The sequence below is a fragment of the Agelaius tricolor genome, unplaced genomic scaffold (assembly GCF_023055355.1).
Source record: "Agelaius tricolor isolate 1412-34295 unplaced genomic scaffold, bAgeTri1.0.p SCAF_21, whole genome shotgun sequence".
Lineage (NCBI taxonomy): Eukaryota > Metazoa > Chordata > Aves > Passeriformes > Icteridae > Agelaius > Agelaius tricolor.
The window spans coordinates 11,545,544-11,570,521 of NW_027269281.1; the positions used below are offsets into that span (position 1 = coordinate 11,545,544).

The 24,978-nt window shown below is 47.3% G+C and overlaps 1 protein-coding gene across 1 annotated transcript; it reads right to left on the bottom strand.

Annotated features, from left to right (window-relative positions):
- Window positions 1–22,674: 22,674 nt before the first annotated feature.
- LOC139599007 (proline-rich protein 2-like) lies at window positions 22,675–23,481 on the bottom strand. The gene has a single exon (XM_071445937.1). The coding sequence runs from the start codon at window positions 23,479–23,481 to the stop codon at window positions 22,675–22,677; it is 807 nt and encodes a 268-aa protein (XP_071302038.1).
- Between the last annotated feature and the right edge of the window lie 1,497 nt (window positions 23,482–24,978).

Consider the following 24,978-nt stretch of genomic DNA (forward strand, 5'->3'; position numbering starts at 1 on the left):
ATTTCCCTCACAGGCAGACAGTCCTCCCAAAACTGCTGCGACATAGATCTCTCTTCCATGGGGTGCAGACCTCCAAGGACTGGATGCTCCAGCCTGGAAGCAAGGGCCCTCTCTCCACCAAGTCTTCCACTGGATCACAGCCTCCTCCAGGCATCCACCCACTTTGGCATGGGTACCTCCCCCATGGGCTATGGGTGCATCTCTCTGCATCCCTTGTGGACCCATGGGCTGTAGAAGGACAACTTGCTTCACCATGGCCTTCACCACAGCCTGCAGAGGAATCTTATCTCTGGCACCGGGAGCAGCTCCTCCCCCTCCTTCTTCACTGACCTTGGTGTTGCCATGTTGTTTTCCCTCTCATATTCTCACGTGCTCCTCCTCTATGACTAGAAGCAAAAAACCCCATAACTTTGTTTTGATTTTCTTCTTAAATATGTCATCACAGAGGCATTACCAACCTCTCCAATTGGCCCAGGTTTGTCCAGCAGCATGTCCATCTTCAGAGCCATCAAGGATTGACTCTGCTGGAAATGGTGGGAAGCTTCCAGCAGCTTCCCACAGGAGCCATCTTTGTAGCCCCCCTGCTGCCAAAAACCAGGACATGACAAACCAATACAGCTGCAAATGTGGGTTCAATGTTGAGTAAGTTCTGGCTGTTTTGTGAGTAAAAGCACACCATGAAGCGACTGGTACATGCAGTCCAGGTTGAATGCAGATAACATTTAAGTAACACAGCACAAAACCTTTGCAGGATAGGCACAAGACATGAGAGGCCAGGGGGACACAATCAAAGCAATGGATAACAATTTGCCCACCAAGTCCAGGCATGTGACAGGAAGGAAATGCACATCATACTCTCTAACATGCTGAAACCTGCAGGCACCTGTGGGGGGAAAGCTCCTTTGATTTCCCAGCAGAAGCAGAACTAAGGCTATGGCAACATCTACATATGGAGGCTTTGATCAGACAGGGCAAGCTCCACCACAGCTCTGCTGAACCCAGAAGGATTCAAACTCATCCGAGAGCGAGGGTGTGTCCCGGGATGCAGAGACTGCGGTGACGCACAGAGACCCCAGAGACACCCATAAAGGCACGGAGAGGAAGACCGGAGGGGGCAAACAGATGCACACCTCAACAGATGTCTCCAGCCAAACTACCTTGCTCCAAACAAGGCAGCCTACTGAGCCCAGCCACTCACCCATGTAAGGAGGATCTCCCCAAGCTCAGCCTATTGAAGATTTGCCATATTAAACAGTGGAGCACGGTGATCCTGTAGCCACTACGGTAACTGCTATAGGCTAGATCAGTAACCAAAGCAGTACTCATTGCCTTTCAACCCCCTCTCAAGCCAGGCTGCAATGCAGGTAAGTCATTTTGACTGCCAGAATTTGCCCGCTGGTTCCACCTCTGTTGCTGCTACAACATCATGCTAAATGAGGGAGGGATAAAACTAGAAATTCAGTTATTGCAACACTCCACAGAGATAGGGTTACTTATCGCTCACATTTTGGTACTTAAGGAAAGGGGAGTTGGTGTCTTGAGATGTGGTATTGCCCACTCGTTTGTTCAGAGGGTATTATCTGTCTTTTTCTCCATTTACTGGGAAACCCTTTCCTTGAGCATGTATATTTTTTTTTTCGGTTTAGGTGGGTAGGTTTGTCTGACATTCCTGCCTACTACTGCAGGGGCACTTGCATTGCTCTGAGGGGGCCCTTGTGGGATAGGTGTCCCAGAGCACCAACATCCTGTCACCAGGCAATCTCTGAGTGCTGGTGAACTTCAGCTCTGTGGGGAAATGAAAGGGGTCTAGGGTCCACAGGGAGGCCCCTAAAGGTGCATCGCACAGAGCACTCTATTTACCACACTGTGCCAGGATGGCTTGGGCACCCCTGTGTTGACATGGTTCATTGCTTGTGTCTGTATGCTCATTTCAGCTGAGGCACTTGTTGCATACATACATTCTGCATAAGAGATCTAAAGAGGTCATTAGTAATATTTAACTGATAGTGGAGCACATGCCTTAGCAAAGATGATGCTAGGGTTACTTTTTCTTTTATATAGTTTGCAATGGCAATTTTTGTTGATTACAAAGTATGTTCCTTGAGAGGGCTAGAAGTCCTCTGAAGAAGTCCTCCACAGATTGATTTCACTTGCCTTATATCTCTCCTTTGCTGTAGTCCTACAGTCTGAATACATAAGTAGGAATTGATTTTGTGGGTCTCTGACAGGTTGCTTATAGGATTAAAAGGGAATCTGTGCTATAGCCTAACTTGCAGTAATCTCCAACTTTCATAATGTAATTTTGTGAGGATACTGCACTCAAAACTATCACTTCCTAGTAAGTAAAATAGTTTGACATGTGGAAGAAGTAGCCTGTAAAAGGAGGGGTTTTCCCCAATTTGCGGAAGCAAACAAACTCCACAACTTTTGTGAAAGTTGTAAAGCCGGTATGTTTATTACAGCACTGGATGCATGTAGGGGACGATTCCCCTAACCTGACATGCGTACCTCTGGGAACTCACAATCCTTTTTTATCTCCCTCTCAAATACCCATGCATGCAATTTCACAATAGGTTCATACATATTCATTCTACTGATTTCGCGTGACATTTACCGCTAATTCTTCTTTATCAGAAAGAACTTACAGACTTAAAGATGTACATTTCACCTAAATCAAAATCAAAATGGAGTTCTATTCTGGAAAATTTCCACTGTCTCACCCCATCTTAAAAAGGACAATAACTTTCTCTTAGTAAGATTATGCTTATCCACCATTAGATGTTTGTTTTTTGAAATGAGGGGATGTGTGTAAGGCTATGTGGAACATAAGAGCATCTGTTTTATTAAGGTTACCCAAACAAGGACCTTTTCAATGCTAACCAGATAATAATTAAAGGGGAAAGAGGTAAAGATCACACAGAAACAAATCTGATAGAAAAGGGATAACAGAGACCACACCAAAGACCAAAAGAAGTTTTCAATCACTGATTGATGGGATATTTTTAGGGGGTCCTGTGGGACTATGCAAAACTTATTAAAGAATGTTTAAGGGAAAGGGTTAGGAAAAGAACAAAGGAGAGAAATAGAGAGGAAGGGATATAAGAGGGCCAGTCACATGTAAACCATTGTTGGTCAGTGCACTTGTCTGAAAAGCCCTGTGTCTGATCACCAGTCTGTATTATTTTCTTATTAAGTCCTTTCTTAGCTATCTCTCTGTCTACCTCGGGTGTATATGTGCTGCAAGGACTAAGTGCTAGCTACTGGTGAGATGGACATGAGTGAATTTGGTGCCAGCAACTGGAGTCAGACCAGGGGTGTAGGCACCCCATGGCCTGTGGTGTCAGCAGCTGGAATGAGTGGGAGTCTTAGGTTTAGCAACTGGAGTGGATGGAAGTCTCAGAATTAGGATTTTGAGGGGCCATGGGTCTTGGGTCTGTGTATCCTTGGATCTTAGGAGTGTGTGTCTGGGATTCCAGATACTGGAGGAGGGGAGACTGGTGCAAGTGCATTCAGGGCCAGCAATTGAACTCAGAAGGGGGGTGATGGTACTGGCAACTAGAGCAGGTGAGGATATCAATTCCAGCCACTGGAACAAGTCCAGTGTGTGTTGGGGAGCCAGGGTGAGTAAAGTGAGTGAGGGTCTTGGTGTCAGCAGCTGGAGTGGGGCCATGAATCACAAGCTGTAATGCCCCAACACAAAGAGTGTCAGTGATTTCTTTCCAATTCCAGGACTAACCGAGTGTTGTGGTTTAACCCCAGCCAGCAGCCATGCCCCTTATAGCTGCTTGGTCACTCCACCACCAGTAGGATAATGGAGCAATTTGGAAGGGTAAAAGTGAGAAAACTCATGGGTTGAGATAAAGACCATTTAATAGGGTGTCTTAGGTTACAGTGTAAGGTGTAACCAAAAGTATGTATTCTATTACCATCTCCATAAGCTGTTAAAACCAGGTGAGACAGTGTTCTTTATCTCTTCCATGCCACATCCCTGATAACTCCCTCCAGGGGGATATCTTCTGTTAATGGGCCATCAAGTCTCACTGCATGAATCGTACAATAACATCATCCCATTGTGAGATGCTCCATCCAGTGGGAGGAACCAAGCTTTCCTACCTGGATATAATCTGAGGTTTGAAACACTAAAGGCAGCCGTATCTACTGGATTCCCAGAGGACAAGAGCTACATAACCACTACTGGACCTTCAGAGGAAGACCAGACCCTTCAACAAGATCACCATTTCAAGAAAACCACATTTATCACTTCAAGAGGATTGTAGCCACCATTTAATTGGACTGCTACCACCACCCTGTGTTGGTGTAACAGGTCAAGACCACGCAATAAATGACATAAACTCCCAAGGCATTCACAGAAGGCTAATTCACTTTATTAAGAAACCCATTGCTTTTTATATCCTAGTTTGCTACAGGTGGACCTGACCTGATTGGTCCTTTAATTAAAACACCATCACCATTGGCTAATTAAGAAACCACCCTTTGGTAAACAACCTTATGGGCAAAACAGCTTATTACAAAACACCAGGTGCAGATTGTTTAGAATTCTTTCTCTCCAGCTCCCTAAAGCTTCCCAGGCCAACTCATGGGAAAGATTATCTAGCTTCTCTCACTTGGACCAGGGAGCTGCCACCACAGGTCCCCCTTTTGTGTTTAAAGAAGAAGGCGGCATTTGTAGTCCCCTGCAGGGCCCTTTGCAGGAAGGAGAACAAACACAGCTCAAGAGGTTTCCTTAGCAATTTGCTGGTTGTCAATCAGATGCTAACTTAGGATGGTCAGAGAGATTCTCTACCTGTAGAATATCAATCTCTATCATATCATTGATACAGGGTTTACAGTATGAGAAAACCAAATAACAATGTCTAATGTCTCTTAGGAAAATGCAATGAGTGATCATTGTTTTAAAGTCCAAACATCTGAATCTCAGGAGAAGGTCCATTAGCTGGAAATGTTGATCTTTACATCTGTAGTGGTTTTGGTTTGCCAATTTAAGATTTCCCTAATTTTGAGATTTTCCCGGCCAGTGCACCAAAGAATGTGGCGGGTTCAGTGCTGGCCAATCACCAATACACTCACTTCCTGCTATGAGATAGAATTAGGAGCAAGGCAAAGCAGGCTCAAAACTTTAAAAGGGTGTAAAGAAGATTTTATTAAAAGTAACTAGAAGGGGAAAAAAAAAGTAGTAAGAATCAAAAAAAAAACCCTCTAGAACACTTCTCCCCCCACAACCTTGTCTTTCCCACTGACAATGTAAAGAAATCACACCCAAGATTTTCAGTCAGTTTATCACTTCTAAAATAGTCTTTCTTCAGTTCACTGAGGAAGACAAATTCCTCTTGTTAAGGTTATGGAGACTTCTTCACAAGAGGAAAAAACAGTTCTCTCGTGGCTCTCAATTTCGTCACGAGTAGCAGCCATACAGGGAACCCTGCCATTGTGAAATCCTTCCCATTTCCACAAGCCTTCCCACAGCTTGTTGATGGGCCATGTCGACTTATGGGGTATTGTTTTAAAGATGAGCTTTTCAAAGGCAAAAGTTCTCATTATCTATTTCTAAAATCATCTTCATCCCTGGGAACAGAGATCCTCTTCTTCTCCTAGAAGCACAGGACTACTCTCTTTCTCTGTTCAAACTTTTCATGGGTTCACAGCTATTTCAACATCTGATTATCTTAGCATGGAGGCTTTTGCTTGATATCAATTTGAACACTTTCATCTCCCCATAGTTTCGTGCGTTATAAAGAAAAAGTCTTTTCTTCATAGCTTACAAGAGGATTTCAGCTCCAAAAACAAGGCATCTCCTCCCCCTCCCATCTGGGACTTAACTTCTTCCTTACTGACTTCAATGTCTTCATGCTGTTCCTTTACATGCTTGCATCTTGTTCCTTTCTCTCACTCGAGGGAGGATTGAAGCACTGAAAAAGTTAACATCACGCCGGAGGCCTACCTGACTGTCTTAGGTTGACTATATGATGCTTTTATCCCCAATCGTCTTGTTCTGTTTATGCTGAATAATAACTTTTGCACCTTTAAGACTTGTTCCAGAGAGTGAAGGGGGGAGAGAAGAAGCGCAGTTTGTTTTCAGACGCTGCACTCACTCCTCCACATTCCTGCTCCTGGACTGTGTTGTCTGTGGATGGACAGACAGCAAGACAGAGCTCTCCTTTGCTTTTAGTTACTTTAGCTAGCTGACGCAAAGAAGTTCCCTGGACTGTGTGTTTTTTTCCTTTTTCTTTGGACCTGTTTAAACCTGCTCTGGACTGAACACCCAGAAGAGCACCAGCAGCTCACACCTGTGGCCCACCGGGCTGGGCCTGGGCCGCGGCATTTCCAGCACCGGAGGGACTGATAAGAGACCGAGTGAGCTGAACTGCAACCCGGGGAGGGGATTTTCTCAGTTTGTCATTTCTTTTGGAGCAGCAAGGGGTTTTATTGTTTAATATTGTTAGGTTGTATTGTTTAATAAACAGTTTTTTTCCACATTTCTCCAAGGAGGTATTTTCTCCCGGACCAGTTGGGGGGAGGGGCCGATTGAATCTGCTTTCCTAGAGGAGCCTCTTCGAGGGGGTCTCTCCTGAACCAAGACACTGACCGGCCAGTAACTTGTGGCAGGGAGCTGCGGCTGGGCTGTGTCAGGATCGGCCTCATGGTTGGTCTTTGGTTTTCTGCATGGGCTGCAGAGGTCTCTGGTCTCAGCCGCGCTGGGGGAAGGGGATTTGATGATAAGATCTTCACAGCCGCGGTCAGACCTGCTCCGGCCGGGGCTCTGCAGCCTCCCCCGCCTTCCTGCCCAGCAGCTGCTGGAGCCCGGCCTGGCCAGACCCGGAGCCAATGGGGGGGAAGGGTGGCTGGCAGGCAGCCCAGGGAGGGGGAAGGGGCCCGGCCCGCGGCAGGACCGCCCAGCCCGGCCTGGCCAGGGCCGGGCCCGGGGCCTGCAACCTCCTCACCGACTGGAAAGGAGAGTTCCCAGAGTTTTCCGTTTTCAACATGTGTGTTTCACAGAGGTGTGTCCAGCTTCTCAGTGGTCCCACAGACTGTCAGTTACACAAAAAGCTTTGCATCACTTCCCTGATTTCCTCCCATTCTGTAATATATGGTAGGGATAATCCATGCTATTAATGTATGGTATAAAATACTGTAAAATCCAAACTATGTCTCTGACCATCCCGGCCGGGAGCAGCTGTCTATTCAGATTACAACGAATTCCCAGACACAAGATAACGATTGACGCCTTAATGTAAGAATAGAAGCTTTCAGGGCAATGATCACCAGTATCACGAGTCGTAGGGAGCCACCCAAGAGCGATTATTGCCTTGCCGATCGCATCTATCAAGATAGTCAGCGGTGCCAAACTGATACATCTGAATACATGGCTTCCCCGGAGCCCATTGACGCTGACTACACACCTGGAACCGGCTTTTGTCCAGCTCTGCACATTGAAAGGAACAGGGATGCACGTGAAGAGTTACAAAGGAAATTTGGACATCTTTGCCTCTGGCACAATAAACTGTATAAAACCTGGCTGCAAGAAGCAGCATTCGTGAACGGGGGAGGCTCTGACACTCTAGGGGTCGGGTCCAGGTTCACCCAGTGCTGATCCCGGGCTCGACGCTGTCTCTTTGGCTGTGGTGGTCTCGGAGACTGAAATTCGGTCGCGCAGATAGATTCATAAATATTTTTGAAATTTTTGATAATTTTGGCTCACGATTTGATCATTTATAACACATTCCAAACCAGGACAACATCACTGAAGGTCCTTCTTGTCCCGAAGCAGGAAACAGCTGAAGAAGGTTAATAGGGACATCACACTATGATGATGACAAAAGTGTCTTTGATTAATTGTTTCTATATGTTTCTTGACACAGGTGTGTCTCGGTTATGAGCATGAGGAAACCTCAGAGCAAAACCATGCACTTAGGGATTAATCAGATAATGCACAGAATCAATAACACATGTGACATTATATTTGTGAAAAATGCCAATCACTTGTTTTTAAAATTTTTATAGTTTAATAGTAATAAAATGGTTATAAAAATAGCAATATAATTAGAGTAATAAAAATTTTGGACAATTGGAATTAGGACAATATGAGACAAGAGAAACAAAGAGTTCTGGACGTCAGGTACCTTTTCCTGGGCAGCATAAGCACGAAAAAGGACACACGTTAACAGAGGATTAACCCTTAAAAAAAAATAACCTGTTGCATATTCATAGACTGTTGTAGTGTGTTTTTTATACTTTGTAGTACAATGAAGAGATACCACTGGAAAGTACTCCCACAAGGTCTCAAAGTGAGTCCTGTGATTTGCCAGCGGTACGTCTCTTCCTTGCTGTCCCCAGTCCATGTAGCTGCAGGAGATTCCATCATCCTGCGCTACATGGATGACATCATGGTGTGTGCCCCAACCAATGACATTCTTACTCACATTCTTGACCTGACAATCAATGCATTGGTTGCTGCAGGGTTCAAGCTCCAGGAAGAAAAGATTCAAAAGATGCCACCTTGGAAGTACCTGGGTCTCGAAATTGGAAAGCGGACCACTGTGCTGCAAAAATTAGCTATCAAGAACAACATCAAAACCTTATCAGATCTCCATCAACTGTGTGGGTCTTTAAACTGGGTAAGACCTTGTCTAGGCATTTCCACCGAGGACCTAGCCCCCCTTTTCAATTTGTTGAAAGGGGGAGAGGACCTTAGTTCACCTAGGACCCTCACCCAGGAGGCGAGAACTGCACTGGAGAAAGTTCAGGAGACAATGTCTGCCAGGCAGGCCCACAGGTGCCAGCAGGGCCTGCCCTTCAAGTTCATCATCTTGGGTAAGTTGCCACACCTCCATGGGGTGATCTTCCAGTGGGAAACTGCCCAGGCAGGGAAAAGCGACCAGGACAAGAAGGACCCACTTTTAATCATAGAATGGGTCTTCCTCAGTCACAACAGGTCCAAACGGATGACAAGGCCACAGGACCTGATGGCAGAACTCATCCGGAAGGCAAGGATTTGGATCAGGGAATTGGCAGGGTGTGACTTTGACTGCATCCACATCTCCTTAAAATTGAAATTGGGGCAACTAACTAAAGTAATCTAAGAACCATTGCTTCAAGAGAAAGAAGCCCTGCAATTTGTGCTAGACAGCTACACAGGCCAAATTTCGATACAGCGACCAGCCCACAAAATATTTATTTTGAACGTTCAGTTTTCTTTATCATTGACAAGTATTCAGAGCAGGACGCCTCTAAAGGCACTGATAGTTTTCACTGACGCATCTGGAGCGTCCCACAAGTCAGTGGTGACTTGGAAAGATCCTCAAACTCAGCAGTGGGAGGCAGATATTGCCAAGGTGGAGTGATCACCCCAAATTGCTGAGTTGGCTGCCATCGTCAGAGCATTTGAGAGGTTCTCCGAGCCTTTTAATTTAGTTACTGGTTCAGCTTATGTGGCAGGTGTAGTGTCCAGAGCAGAGAATGATGTGTGGCAAGAAGTCTCCAACATTCCTTTGTATTAATTGCTCTCAAAATTAGTAAAAATAATCTCCCACCGGGAGGAAGCCTCGCCCACAGCTCCTCCGGTTTCTGCGACTGGGCCTGCGTGGCCAATCTCAGAAGCACCGCTTCTCGCGGCTTCGCCCGTGTTGCTAGGGAACGCACTCGGTGACAATGGCGGTCACAGGCAACGTGAGTCCGAGGCTGCGCCGCCTGCGGATGCCCCAAAGGCCAGCCCCGTGCCGCCCCCGCCGCCCCCCCAGGCTGTCCAGCCGCCTCCCGTGTCGGCTCTGCCAATTTTGCAGTCTGCGCCTGCATTGCAGATTCCGGAACCCAGAGTAGACGGGGCTGCTGCTTCTGGCCCAGTGGGGAAGGCACTCCCTCCGGCTTTGCCGCCTTGCGCCAAACCGGTCCTGGTTCAGGATGACGTTGAAAACGGCACCGGGACCGTCTTTGGAGTCTCCCGCGGTCCCGCTGCCACCAGCAGCAGTGGCTGGGGCTGCGGCTCCGGCGGCCAGCTTGTCCCTCCGTGGGGGAGGTGTGGCTCGGCAGCTGATTGCGGGTGCAGCCCGGCTGCCTGCTTTCAAACTCAGTGTTTTTCGTGGGCCGGTTCCCCCTTGGGGGTTGCAGAGGTCCTCGCGGTCTCTCACGTGCCCCAGTGGCAAGGGGGAGGTGGGTCCCGGGAGTTCTGCCTCTGGTCCCCAGCCCAGAAGGGTTTAGCGTGGTGCCGTGGGGCAGGAGGCGGGAACACCTTTTGCATTTGCATTGCAGAGGCAGGGGAAACAGTGGAAAGCGACCATCATTCACTTGCTGTGGGGAAAAAACATTCCCAGACCCGAGATGAAGATTCTCAGGACAGCTTCTATTCCCCCACTGCCAATATGGGTCGGTGGTTCGGGGGGAAGAAAGCATTTGGTCACTCATTCTGCCACTGCATTGGCAGTGTGGTGCAGGGTTGTGACAACACAGAGCCCGCCTCGTGGGCTGGGCCTGGGCTGTTTGGCTCGGTTCCCTGGGCCAGGGCCACCGCCCAGCCAGCTGTTGGGCTTGGGGGGCTTGGCTTCCCCTGTCAGGACCTGGGCCACCGTTTTGTGGACCAGGTCTGGGGTTCCTGATCCTTCCAAGAGGGCCGGGTCCCCCAGGGCCTCTCAGGCCTCTCTGCAAGTTTTCTCAAAATTGTTTGAAATTGTTTGATGACTGTCAATGGATTTTTGATAACTATTGATGGATTTTCTTTAGCAATTTGTTGTTTCAGGATTCTGCAAGCCTTTTTCAGGACCAAAAGGGACTTTCAGAGATGTCAAAGAGGAACATCTTCAGTCCACGGACTTTTCCTGAAACTCAGCTGTTCAGACTTGAACTTTCTTTGCATTGGTTTTGCATTTTCTTATATTGTAAGATTGTTTTAGTGATATGATAGAATTTTATGTTCTACAGGTGAAGAATTTCCCTGATCATTTCACATCAACACTTGATTGAGGTTTTGATTGGCAACAGATAACCTGTCAAGTGTTTGTTCTTTCCTCTGCATGGGTACAGCAGACGAAATTACAAATACTTTTCTTTTTAATTTAACTAAATAAAAAAAGGTGACATTTCGCAGTCATCTTTTTATGAAAATCCTTTCCTTGGGATTTTTTCCTCCTGAGAAGCTGAGGGGCCTCAGGGACAAAATGTAAACAATGACTGTCTGCTGCTGTGGAATGCAACAGGTGGATCTGTGATTGGTCTCATGTGGATGTTTGGAATTAATGGCCAATCACAGCCCAGCTGGCTTGCACACAGTGTCTGAGCCACAAACCTTTGTTATTCATTCCTTTATCGTCTTAGCTTAGCTAGCCTTCTGAGATGAAACCTTTTCTTCTATTCTTTTAGTATAGTTTTAATGTAATATATATCATAAAATAATAAATCAAGCCTTCTAAAATATGGAGTCAGATGCTCATCTCTTCCCTCATCCTAAGACCCCTGTGACCACCGTCACAATGCGCAAACAAGCCCAAGCCATTGTAGCCACGTACCCTTCTTGTCAACACCATTCACTACCCTCCCTAAGTACAGGGGCAAACCCTAGGGGTTTGCAGAGCTGCGAGGTGTGGAGACAGATGTAACCCACATCCCGTCATTTGGCAAATTTAAATATGTCCATGTTTCCGTGGATACTTTCTCTGGTGCCATCTACGCTTCTGCCCACAGAGGGGAGAAGGTCTCCGACATGAAAAATCATCTCCTTCAAGCCTTCTCCACATTAGGAATCCCTAAGGTCATCAGAACAGATAATGGCCCAGTGTACAAGTCCAAAGAGTTTCGGAGCTTCCTGCAGCAATGGGGAATAGAACATAAGACAGGCATTCCCTATTCCCCAACAGGCCAAGCCATGGTGGAGAGGGCCCACCAGAGCGTAAAAAAGGTTCTACACCAACAACAAGAGGCTATGAAGGTGGTGTCCCCTCAAGTCCAGCTGTCCAAAGCATTGTTCACACTGAATTTTTTAAATTGCACCTATGAAAACCTTAACCCACCCATCATGAAGCACTTTAAAGAGAACGGTCAGTACAACCTGAAAGCCTGGCCACCCGTGCTCATAAAAGACCCTGAGATTTGGAAAATGGAGGGCCCCTATGAGCTCATGAGCTGGGGTAGGGGATATGCATGCGCATCCGCTCCCTCAGGCTTGAGATGGATCCCCTCCAAGTGGGTAAGACCATACATTCCAAAAGTGTCAAAAAATAAACCCACGGCATAGGTAGCCAATGTCTGCGGGAGGAGGAAGCGCCGTCAGACTCTTTAAAGTTAAGTTGCTATTAACTGAACCTTATTCCTAACATTATATATCTTCAGTTTTTTCAGTGTTTCCCCTTGATCTGAACTCAGCCCCCGTACCATCAGAATGAGCCCCATCCTTCTGCTGCTCCTGTTGTCAGCTGTCCATTCAAGTCAGCTGTGAATCGTTTCTCAGCCTCAGGCAAACGTATGGACCAATCTTGCCAGAGTCCTCAACCAAGATCATATTTGCCTGTCCGCCTCCTCTGTGTCTGACCCAATGTCTACTTGCCTTGTGGGGATCCCATCTAAATCCAGTGAATTTCCGCCAACAATACCAATGCCCTTTTTTCCAGTGTATAATCCGTTATCCCCTTGGGCAAAATTAGTTTACCGACAGACAATAACAGAAAAGGAACCCCAAAAATTCGAGCTCCTCGGTTCTGCAAAAGCATTCTATTGTGTTCAGTTTATGTTTAAACCAAAAGGCCAGGTAAATTAGTATCAGGAAGTCAAACAGTTTAAAGAAAACTACACAGCAAAAATTTGGTGTAAGAAAATTTCCCATGTGGAGATGTCGTCCACCCTCGATAATAAGCCCCATGCCCTCCCTAAAGGGTTTTTCCTCATTTGTGGCGACAGAGCCTGGGCAGGCATCTCCTCTCGTCTAACCGGAGGTCCATGCACCATTGGAAAGCTGAGCCTGTTTACACCCAACAAGACCCAAATCATGGATTGGCAAACCAAAACCAACGCCCACAATTTGGCCTGCAAAAAGAGAGATTTAAGGAATTTAGACCCAAATTGCGATTCTGAAATTGTACATTGGTCCAAACCAAAAGGTGTTGCAATCACTGGGTTTTTGCCATGGGTGTCTGCAGCCAAGGCTCTAGGTGAATTATCACACCTAGAGTGTTGGGTTGCTAAACAGGCCAATATTACATCAGCTGCACTTTCTGACCTCCTTGCAGACAATGAAACAACAAGGCAAGCCACCCTACAAAATTGTGCTGCAATTGATTTTCTTCTCCTACTAATGTGGAATTTGAAGGCAACCCCGATATGGAATATTAATCCAAATATTTCCAGGTGGGACGTGCCTGGCCTCATCTGACCTTTGCTGCTGGACCAAAGGCGGCAGCTGTGGTGTTTCACCTCAGAGATACCTTTGGCCGGCTGGATGCTGCAGCTGGGCACTCAGAACAAATCCAGGCATAGTAGGAACTCAGTTTACCTCTGGTGGAAAAGGTTCAGGCGACGGTGAAGAGAAAGGAGAGGATTCTATCGTAGAGTCTTAATCCAGAGTTTTATTTCAGCATGGTAGACCTCTGAAACAGCTCCAAATAGAATGGTGACCGCATGGTCTCATCTCGTTTTAAGCCCCGGGGACAGGGGGAGGGGAAGGGACAGGTGAGGCACCAACCAGGTGGGAGGAGGGGAAGGCTCAAGGGATATAGACGCTTGGACAGGCCAATGAGCCCGGATCTGAGGGGAATCTTTTGAACTTCTGCCAACCACACGATGCCCTTGCTGGAATGTTAAGATTGATGGACAGCTCTTAGCAGGAGGGCAAAAGGGGAAAGGAAAGGTTGGCACACCTGAGGAGTTGGGATAGGTGAAACGGGAAATGGCATCATACTGCAACACCCCAACATGGGAAGAGATGAGAATCTTGACTCCATGTTTCAGATGGTTGATTTTTATTTTATGATATATATTATATTAAAAGAAAATGATATATTAAAACTATACTAAAGAATAGAAGAAAGGATTTCATCAGAAGTCTTGAAAGGAATAGAAAGGAATAATAATAAAATCTTGTGACTGACCAGAGAGTCCAAGACAGCTGGACTGTGATTGGCCATTAATAAAAACAACCACATGAGTCCAATCAAAGATGCACCTGTTGCATTTCACAACCGCAGATAATTATTGTTTACATTTCATTTCTGAGGCCTCTCAGCTTCTCAGGAGAAAAATCCTAGCAAAAGGATTTTTCATAAAATATGTCCGTGACATACTACGTAATCATTGGTGTGAGGAGCTTGAGGCTCTTTGTTGACTGAACCAGTCATCCAAGGCTGAGGACGTCCACAAAATCATTGGAAAGATGCAACAGATGGTCCAGGACATCAAGCAGGAAACAGCAGACTGGATGGATGGACTTTTCCAAGGATGGGGACTCTTGGGCTGGGTCCGATCCATACTAAAGTCTGTATTTTCAGTTTTGCTTGTTTTTTTTGTTATTTTGATCAACTCTGGGATCATCAAGAGCATCATGGACAAATAAATATTGAAAGCTACTTCTCTTTTAGAGATCAATCAGGTGACTGTTCCCACCATTCCCGAGGAAGAAACAGGAACCCCTGCAGTGTTCATAAAACAGCCTTGGTTTGCCGATGCTTGAGATCAGCCCAAGCTGAGTTTTAATTTTTTTAGATCTAAGTGCCTCTCCCTTTTTATTTAAATTCAAAGAGGGAGATGTTGTAGTGTGTTTTTTATACTTTGTAATATTTTGTAATAGTTTTGGTTTTGTATCCCTGTATTTTTCCCAAATGGTTTACCCCAGATTTTACCCCGTCCCTTTATCTGTGTAATCCCTTTCCTTTGCTGATACCATCCCCAAATCCCCACCCTGGCTCTCTGTCAATCACTCAACATCCCATCCCCTCCGTCTAGAAGTTTCGGTCCAGGATGTTGAGTGATTAGCCAGAGACTAGTGGTCAGACCCCCAAGTGTTTCTCCATATGCTGTCCTATATGTCTATCCCCTAGTACCCATCCCTTAGGGCCACTTATTGGTTAGTAAAATGTTATCTACTTTCGGTTTCCACCTCCCTTTAAATGTAACCTTGGCACCTCTCCCGGGGGTCTCAGCAGGAGGCCCCTGAGGTGGTAGGGGCTCCCCAGACCTCCTGAAATATACCTTGGATTACCCTTCACTAAGAGTCGACCTCTTCATCTTCCGCCGTTGTTCCAGTGTCTCCTTTGCTGCAGGCGATCAGCCTAGCTGCCTTCTGTACCCTCTGGGGCACGAGAGAGTGCCCCCCCCCCCCCCCCCCCCCCCCCCCCCCACTGTTCACCAGTTCACCATTTCAGGGCTGGCCGGGGTTCCCTCAGTGGCACTCAGAGGGACTCAGCAGTACTCAGAGACCAGAAAAATACACCTCATACATGATGCATAAATGTTGCAGTGTGTTTTTATTTTGCAGGTTATTGTTTGATTTGTTGTTTGGTAGTTTTTTGGGCTTTTTTCCCCCCTGCTTTTTGAGTGACACAGACTTGTCTTTTTTATTCAGTTGAGCCAGGTGTTGGTTTATCTCTTTGCTACTTAGCTACTTATATGCCAAGTTTCATACCCCTTCCTCCCACATCCAGTTGTTAACCCCTCCTGTCCCAAGCAGTTTTCCTCCCTTGTATCCCTTGCCCTTGTGTTCCACTCCCAGTGCTTTTGATTAGTTGAACATTGTATCCTCCGTTGAGACCTGCCCCCCCTTTATAAGCTGTTGTTTGCTCCCAGCTCATTGCCTGGGACCCCGAGACTCAGGGAGTGTAACATCAAATAAAGTAACCCAGTGCCACCCCAGGCCCATGCTGTGCCTTTTTGTTCCGCACTGCGTCTGCGCTGGTAGCTGGGATTCTGTGGAGCCCTGAAAGAGGGGGACTGTCGCCCCCCCATTGTCACCATCTAGCCGGGACATGCGACACATAAATTCCATTCAAACACAGAATTCTGTCTGGTCATCATCAACTTCTTCCTCATAATCCTAACAGAGTAGTCCTGGCTGAACAAGGTGGGAAGAAGTTCGTTTCTCCTGATAATGGGGCAATAAATTATCTTTCTCTGAAAGATTTAGGTATCCTGTGACCACTATCTCGGTGCGAGTCCTTTCTTTAGGAAAAAAAGTATCCTACATAGCATAGTTTCTATTTTAACATTATATTGTAACCTAAAACTATATTTAACACAGTACTTAAGAAAATTAATACAGAATTACTTTCTAACATAACACGTATAATATTCATTTTAATATTTGGGAAAAGCTGATCATAAAATACGCATTTTTCACAGTCCCCACTCTTATTCTTTGTAAATCATTTGGCTTGAGCAATATTTCTTCTCTACTTCTTCTGGACTATGCTGGCAAAATAAAACAGGGGATTACACAAGGAAGAAATATAAAAACAGTTGTAACACATAAAATGAAAAATCTTAATTTCTTCTAATACACTACCCCACCAGCTAGGTTTTAACATTGTTTTCTAATTTTTGGTCTGGTATTTGGGTTATTATATGGATTTTTTTCTTTGATTTCTTTTGCTTTTTCTAGAATGACTTTTCTGTGGTCATCAATTTTCAACAATCTGATATATTAAACTTTCCACAAACACCCCCTTCTTTTGCCAATAAATAGTCCAAAGCCAACCTATTCTGATACACTACAGGTTTTGTTTGGCTTAGCTGACTTAACTCTAATGCCTGGGCGGCTTTATTTGTTATCATTTCTATAACTGCTTGGAGTCTTGTAATAAGACTTAACATATAATTTAGGGTCAATACAAAGTTAAATTGCTGTGTTGGTTTTACCTTTTTGTTTTTTTACCAAATCCTGAAGTGTATCTTTTAGATTAAATGTAAAACAAATCCATCTCTCTCCTTTTGGACATTCAATTCCCTGTCTATTACCACTTTTTCCTAAGTTTCTTGCAATCCAATAATTTTCTCTGTTTTGCCCACAGGTTTTTAATTTGGATGGGTTATAACAGTGGCTGTTGACATAGGTGTGTGTGGTAAAAGCGGAACTTTGGTTTTTTTCCATGTTGTGCTTTTGGTAGCATTTGTGACATGATCTTGCTGGTATCCTGAAAGAGAAAAGACAACAAATGAGTGACAGAAACAGGAATAACAGAGGTCCAGTATGGCTTATACTCCCACCTCCCATGCCTGTGAGGTTGCAACCCACAGCAGGTGTATTTGATCTTCTTGGTGGAGAATATAGAGGCCAATCTGGTCTTGCCCTCTATTTCCTTGTCACTTTCTCTTAGCTAATTTCCAGGCAAATCGTTTTTGACACCCCTTAACTGTGGTTTCCCACCGTTCCTCAGGTATGTCCCATTTAACAGGCACTAATAATTCCCATCCACAAAACAAAGTTATTACTTTAACACTTCTTGCAACAAGAGTATAAATTTTGTGAACTACAATACTAATTATTCCCACAATTCAAGCATTAACTTATAACCCAGCTAAGCATGTCCAGTAACGGAATGAATCAAATAAAGTTTACAGTATAGTACTGATGGAGATGGTAATTCCCCCTCTCCCCTGTACAATTCACAGGCTAAGGTCAGAATACAAGAACTCTTTGAACCAAACAGTTCTGATCCTTTTGTCTAAAGTATTCCTCACTGAGGAGATGTTTTATTCAGGCAGTGCTTGAAACCAGTGATGTAACCTTTACCTTATTTCTTAATTAGGTGTTATTCTTTGTGCATTTCATGAATCATTTGGGTTTTCCCAAACCATTACCACTTAGTCCCCATTTGAATGTCAATTTGGTATCACCCAGTTTAGATGTGATAGTCCATTCTTCAGGTTCCTTCACAAGTCCTTTGATTCTACTGGCATGAATTCACCCTCTTTACATGGTTCGGATTGTTGCTTCAGTAGCACCTGGAAAGGACTTAATAGCATAGTAATAAAAGAAAGACAATACTGCATTAACTTTTGCCATTAGCTTTTTTTTTTTCCCAAACTTTCTGGGTTTAGCTAAAAGCTTTCTCCACAGCAGCCTCTTCTTATATCCAGCTGTGCTAATAGCTGTGGAGGCAAATCCTTCTTTCGGTGAGTTACAGTTAGTTAAAAAAGAAAGGCCAGGCCAAATTTAATGTGAGATGTATCACTTCTATGGCTTTTTACTTTTTAGGCACCTTTTAACTGTTTTAGTCTTACAGACCCATTGTTCAGAACAAAAGCCTCCTCTTTTTAACAGCAAACAAAATGGAAAAAACCCCTTACTTAAAAAAATAAACCACTTTTTGAGGTTTGGAGAGTCAGCAATCTCTGCTTTGTTTTTATCTTTTTAGTGTTGGCCCTCTCCCCCTCTTTTTCACAGCATTTCTGTCAACACTGTTCTTCACCCTTCCCTGCTGCTGCTACTTCACTGCAGGGCCCCAGCAGGAGCAGGGGAGAGCAGCCATGGGCATGGGGACCCTGGGGGCATGCCTTGGGTCCCTTTTGCCCCCTCTGTCTCTCCTCTTCTCTCTCTTTCTCTTTCCTTCTCTCTCTCTCTCTCTCTCTCTTTCTCTCTCTCTCTCTCCCTCTCTCTCTCTCTCCCTCTCTCTCTCCCTCTCTCTCTCCCTCTTGACCCACTTGCCGGGGCCAATGCTGCCATCCTGGACTCAGGACCCTGATAGTCTGGGAGCCGTCCCGGCAGTTCCGCCACTGAGCCAGCCCACTCCTGGCCAGCAAACGTGTTTAATCTGCTCCCAGTACCACTGCCTGATCACTTCCATGAATTGGTCCCTGCTACAGCGCCCGAGACCCTTCCGCTCGTATGGGAGCATTCAAACACCTCCCAACCTTGACAACCCTAAACTTGGTGTCCTCAGGTGCTCCTGACATTCTTTTTCTTTCTTTAGTCAACTTATCCTCTTTTTCCTTCAAGGAGGGCATGGTCTGCTAAACCCTTTCCGGACCCCAGTTCAGCTCTTCACAACCATGTGTTAAGACACTTCCTTGCCTTTCATGCAAAAAACCCCGCATTCACACTTCTGCTCTCTTCTAGCACCAAGACGTCATCACTCTACATTCCAACATCCCAGAGTCTGCTAACCACCCCTGTACTTCAACTTCTTTCTTTCTTCTCTTCTTACTTTCTTTTTCATTCCTTATCTTTTTCTCTTTTCTTTGATTCAACACACTTCAGATGGTACGAGGTGTACACAAAACTAGTTTACTTCTAAAAGTAAGCTTACAACTTTCTTTTACTAGGATTATAGTAGCTATTATAGCTTAAATACATACTGACTAACTGTGGCTTACTGGGTTGTCCTGGTTTGAAAAGGAAGTGAGTTTTTTGGGAGTTTGGTGGTCAAACCAATAGGTGCTCAGATTTGAATATTGGCACCTGGTGTGGCCACTGAGGACATGGATACGCCTCTGAGAACACAGGGGGTTAAAAGCAGAGAACTCCCAGAGGGAAGCTCTCTTGGTTCCGGTGGGTGAAAGAGGTAAGACCTCCCCTGCCCAGCTGCGGGCTGGGCAGTGGAGGGGAAGCCATGCGACCGGGTGAGGTAGGCCGGGGCCTTGGACAGAGAAGGGAGGTGAAGGCCCCTTGCAGGATGGAAGGGTGGAGGAACACTGGGAGGCATTGGGCAGCCCCCCCCCCCCCCCCCGGAGAGAGAGAGGGAGAGAGCCTGTGTCTGTGCCACCCTGAAATTTGATATCATGTGCTGGCACCATGGCCAGCCGAGAAGGAGAAGGGGGGGGGTGCAGCGAGGGTGTGGCGAGAAGGTGCCCGGCAGGGCCATCATAGGAGTTCTGGGCAGGCAGAGCCCGATATTTTAACCCTTTTCTTGGATAATGGAAACCTTACAAATACTGATACTCCTGGAGCTGAATGAAAAGAGAGATAGAGATGAAATAGGAGGAAATGGGCAAGTGTGATGAAAATCCGTGCAAGTGAAAGATGTCCAAGAGAGTTGAGAAGAATCCTAGGTGGGAGGAGATGATGGAGTGGCCTTTGGCTGGACTTTTCTTGTATAGTCATGGACAGAACCATTTTTTCCTGTGACACAGAGACTGCATTTAGAGGGAGGCAATGGCTTGGAGCCAAGAGAGTGCAGTGATATTATGTGAAGGAGTGCGTGAACAGAGACGACGGGTGAGGAGGGTGGTTAGTGCCCTCGATCTTCAGTGAAGAAGATTTCTGTTCTCAAGACCCCTCGGCCCCAGGGGGTGAATTTGGGGGGAACAGGTGTCCCGAAAGTGAGAGACTGTGCTTTTTTTTTGGAACTGGGCAAAGCATCCTTAAAAGGGGAACCCTAGAAGCAGCCCTGGTCCATGTGCAGTGGTGAGAGCACTGGACATGGAAGGAAGAGGTCAAGATGGCAAATGTTCTCGGGGCGGTACCACGAGTGACATGGAAACACAAGAGGTTTCAACTGTGTTTCCTGGGGAAGCCTATGGTACAAGAGGGACTCCTCTCTCCTTGATGAACTGAGAATTGATTATCTGAAGGGTGGTGATGGACTGAGAGTTGGTTATCTGAGGGGTGGTAACTGAATTGAGAATCCAAGGTTTTGTCTTACTGTGATGTATTGGAAATTTTGTGGGGGGGAGGAGAATTGTTTTTGAAAGGTTTTCATTCTGAGTTCTGTGTGTGTTTCTTTTTACATACAGTTGTAGGTTAATAAAGTTTTTTTTCCCTTTATTCCTAAGTTGGAGCCTGCTTTGCTCTATTTCTGGTCACACCTCACAGTAGACACCAGGGAGAATATATTTTCATGGGGGCACTGGCATTGTGCCAGCATCAAACCGTGACATGGGTCTAACATCTTTGATATATAAGCTACTAGTTTTTTACTCTTCCTCACACCTGAATTAAAATTTTATGAGCAACTCCATTTTCTGTATTTATGTATAAATGATAAAGGATTTTTCAAACAAGGGTAAGCTTAAAGCTGGTACTTAGGCTAGTTTTAACTTCAACTCTTTTAATTTAACAATATCTTCCTTGGTCCGTTTAATATCATCTCCCTCTGTCAATTTTTCATGCACAAATTTTACTGCCTGTGTGTACCCCTCAATCCATAATCTACAATACATCAATAATCCAAGTAGTTTTCTGATTTCCCTCTTTGAAGAGGGAGGGGGAAGGGATGAACTTCCTGCAATTCTCTCATGGTTGAGTTTCCAGCTTGTCACCCGGTTTTTTAAAGATTTTCTAAGCCTTCTGATTTTGACATTCTTGTAGTGAACTTTTGTCACGATCCATCCTAGTGAACAGATGTTGTGATGGTTCATAGGAGGTGATCTCAGGGTGCAAAAGAACCGACACGGTACAAGGGGGTTTGCAGTAAAAATCAAAACAAATGCACTTTTATTGAATGACCACAGCAAAATGCGATAGAGGGATCAAGGGAGAGGAAAAAGATAGAGAAAGAGAGAGAAGAGAGAGAGAGGGGATATAGCTACCAACGTAGAGACGAAGTCCTTTGGTCCAGTCCAGTCAAGGATCCGCCTGTTACGCTGGGGAGATGTCAAAATCTCTAGCTAACTCAGAGGTTTTTATTATTGAAAATTGTGGGGGGGTAACAGATACTATAGGGAATAGATGTAACAGGTAGTCTATGTTCTCAGCAGTAAATGAGAGCCATTGTTTTCTTGGTCTAGTGGTCACAACCTGCAGGCAAACATCTCGCTTTGGTCAGCTTGCCTCCCCCCACACACCTCCCCCGGCTTGGGGGTTTCAGTCCCAGTCCTTGGAAGAAGGAGAGGGGCCTTTTCACATGGGGGTTTCGTGTCTCAGTCCTTGATGGAGAGGCTTCTTATATCTCAGTCTGTCTGTCATGGTGGTTGTAAAGCAGGTGAGGGTCTTCTGTGGGAGACCATCCGAAACTCAGGAGAAGTCCAGCCAGGCCGAGAGGTAGGACAGTTTCCAAAGCTATTGTTGCAAAAAGGGCATGGTGCCCCCTTCTTAGCATACAGCAAACAACACCTGTGAAATAACACTGTGCTTTGCTTTCAGGTCTCAGGGCCTTTGGCGTGTGGCTTTCTCCTTTGGAGCCAGAGATTCTAGATGGGGGGGGGGTCTTCTCTTCAGTGGTCCCCCAATGACAATCATGAGGCAGATGAGGGAAAATTCAGACAGACTCACAACTTTCTCACACACTTTCTGTAAATAACACATTGTTTTGCATTCCTTTATGGAGGAGGAGAAAGTTGATGGACTGTTGGTTTGACCAGTGTCATTGGAGAGGTGGCGCTGTCACCCTCCAATCCGCTGTCATTTTTGGAAAACTATAAATGTTGGAGTCAGAAAATAAACTTCCCTTTTATCTTCACCTTGAGAACAGCGGTGTGAGCTTGTGTTCTTTTGTGTCCTATAGCGACATCTGGTGACGCCGAAGTGTATTGCAGCCTAGGCTGAGACAGCGTCCGGATTACCGGTGATGTTGTATTGTCCCTCTCTCTTTGGTGCTTTGCCTGCTGTTCTTGTGGTGATGGCAACCTCTGTGGGTTTTGAGGTGGATTCCCTCGTTTTGGACTTCTGGAGGGGGGTCCTGGAGTGGAAACAGGTTTCTGTTTCGTGGAGTGATTTTGAGAGATGGTTTTTGTGGGCCCGAGAGCGGGGGTTCTTTTCGGACCCTGCGAAGGCGTTCTCCAGGGAGGCGTGGTCTCTCTTGGGGGTCCGCCTCATGGAGGCCCTCTTTGATGATTGCACCGTAGACGTGGGATCTCTGCTGGTGCAGTGGAAAAAGTGTGAGGAGCTTTGGCAGGGGTCTGGTTCTTGTACCCCTCGGAGTTCCCAGGGGAGCCCTTCTGTCTCAGACGTGGACGAGGGGGAGTTTGAGTTTCTGTGCGATGTGGAGTCTTCTCCCCCGCCCCGAGACGGTGTGCTAGGGGGTGGCGATTGTTCCCCCAGGGTGGATTGGGCTCACAGCCAGCTGATCCCGAGTCCGGGGGGCGGAGCCCCGTGGGCTTCTGGGGGCTCTGTGGATTCGGCAGGCCATCCTCACCCCGCCCGGCCCCGCCCAGGCGGCAGGGCGGGGGACGTGTTGCCTTCTCTTTGTGCCTTCCCGGCCTTTGAGGGTCAGCCTCCACCTCGGCTTGAGTCTGATTCGGTGACGACTCTTTGTCCGAACTACGGTGTTTCCACGACGTTCCCCCTGAGCGCGGCGGGGGCAGGTTCGCCCGCCTCCGAGTTGGGCTCCTCAGCAGGGGGGGGGGGGCGACTTCGCCCGTCTCTGGGCCTGCACAGCCTGCTGGGCATGCGCAATCGGTGGAAGCAGCCGGGGGCGGGGCGTCGGTCGGTGTTCTGTCCGGCCCCCCTCCGGTGGGCGGGCAGCCCGCCCCTCTCCGCTCGGTGGGGGCGGTGCCCGCTGTGGAGTCTTGCGGCTCAGGACGAACGCTCATAGGGGGTGTGCCGGGCTCCCTTGTGCCGCCCCGCAGTGACGCGGCTCCACGGGCCGCGCGTCTCTCGGTGTCCCGCCCCTCCCCCATGTCGGGGGCTGGGGGCCCCGCGCCGGTCTCGTCCCGGCTCGCAGCGGATTTGCGGGCCGTACCGGCACCTGCGCCTGCCGAGGCGCCCCCTGCCAGGGCTGCGGTGCAACAGGGCACTGAGGTATTAACCTTTAGCGCGATTGCTGACACGGCCGGTGGGAGGCCGGTGGGTGCCCGGGGCCATGGCGCTTCCTCGTCAAATTTGTGGACGCTTCCCTTGTGCCAGGTGAACGTGCGTCCGAGTAACCCCGAGCGTTTCTGGCGAGAAGCCAAAACTAAGATCGACGAGATGACTGAGCCTGTCTCCTCGTGACATCTGCAAGGTCGCGGAGCGGGCTCCTCTGGCTCTGCCGGTGCTGCAGGGGGCACAGGGGTGAGTGGTGTTGACCTGGCTCCCAGTCAATCATCTCCTCTTGTCCCTTGGGGCCCAAGGGCCGGGACACAGCAGGTGAGGTGTCTTTGTCAGGAGGTTCCCAGGCTTTCCCTGTGCTCAGGGGTGTTGCTCATAATGCCCACGAACCCCTTTCATATAAGCTGGAGAGGGAGGTCCGTGAAGCGGTTGCTCAGCATGGTTTGGGGTCTGCTGAGGTTATGCAGACTCTCCGGAGGATTGCTATGGACGTGCTGACACCTCACGATCTCCGTCATGTGGCGCACTCTCTTTTTGACCCTGTGCAGTTTGATGTTTTTGAGACCAAGTGGGCTCGTTTGTCGGCTCACGCGGTGGTGCAGAATGCTGCGCTGGCGCCGCAGGACCCCAGGCGTGGGGTTGTCGCTGACATGCTGTTGGGAACAGGGCTTTATGAAAATGTTCAGGGGCAGATTGGATTTGATCCCCTTATGCTTGACCAGTGCCACACGCTGGGCATGGCAGCGATTGTTCAGACCCTGGAAATGACTGCTCTGAAGCAGCCATTTTTGACCATTGTCCAGGGGGATGATGAGCCTTTCATGGTATTTGCGGCAAGGCTGACTGCGTCTGTGGAGAGGCAGGTGCCTGATCCTCTGGCAAGGAGGGTTACGATTGTAAACCTTGTGAGGTGTAATTGCAATGCTGCTTGTAGGAGGGTCATAGTGGCTCTGCCTGGTTTTCCTACTGTCTCCAAGATGGCAGAGGCCTGTGCGGACATCGTCCCCCCGGGTCGGAAGTTGGATGCCATGGCTGCCACTGTGCAGCCAGTTTGGGCGGCACTGCAGGACGGGTGGCCACAGCAGGGGACTGCGCAGGCTGGCAAGAAGTGGGGGAAGAAGGCGCAGAAGGTCAAATTCCCCATGTTCTTGTGTGGTCAGTGTGGTAGGCCTAATCACATGTCCAATGTTTGCAAGGCGACTGTTCATGTTAATGGCCAGGCTTTACTGGGCTCAGGAAACGTCAAGCGGAGCGCACAGGAGGGGCACGTGCAGACACAAGCTTGTCTCCAGACCCCGGAGCCAATGGAGGTCTCCTTTGCCAGCTTGTAGCCAGCACCCACAGATCAGCAGGTGTGGATGTCTGCA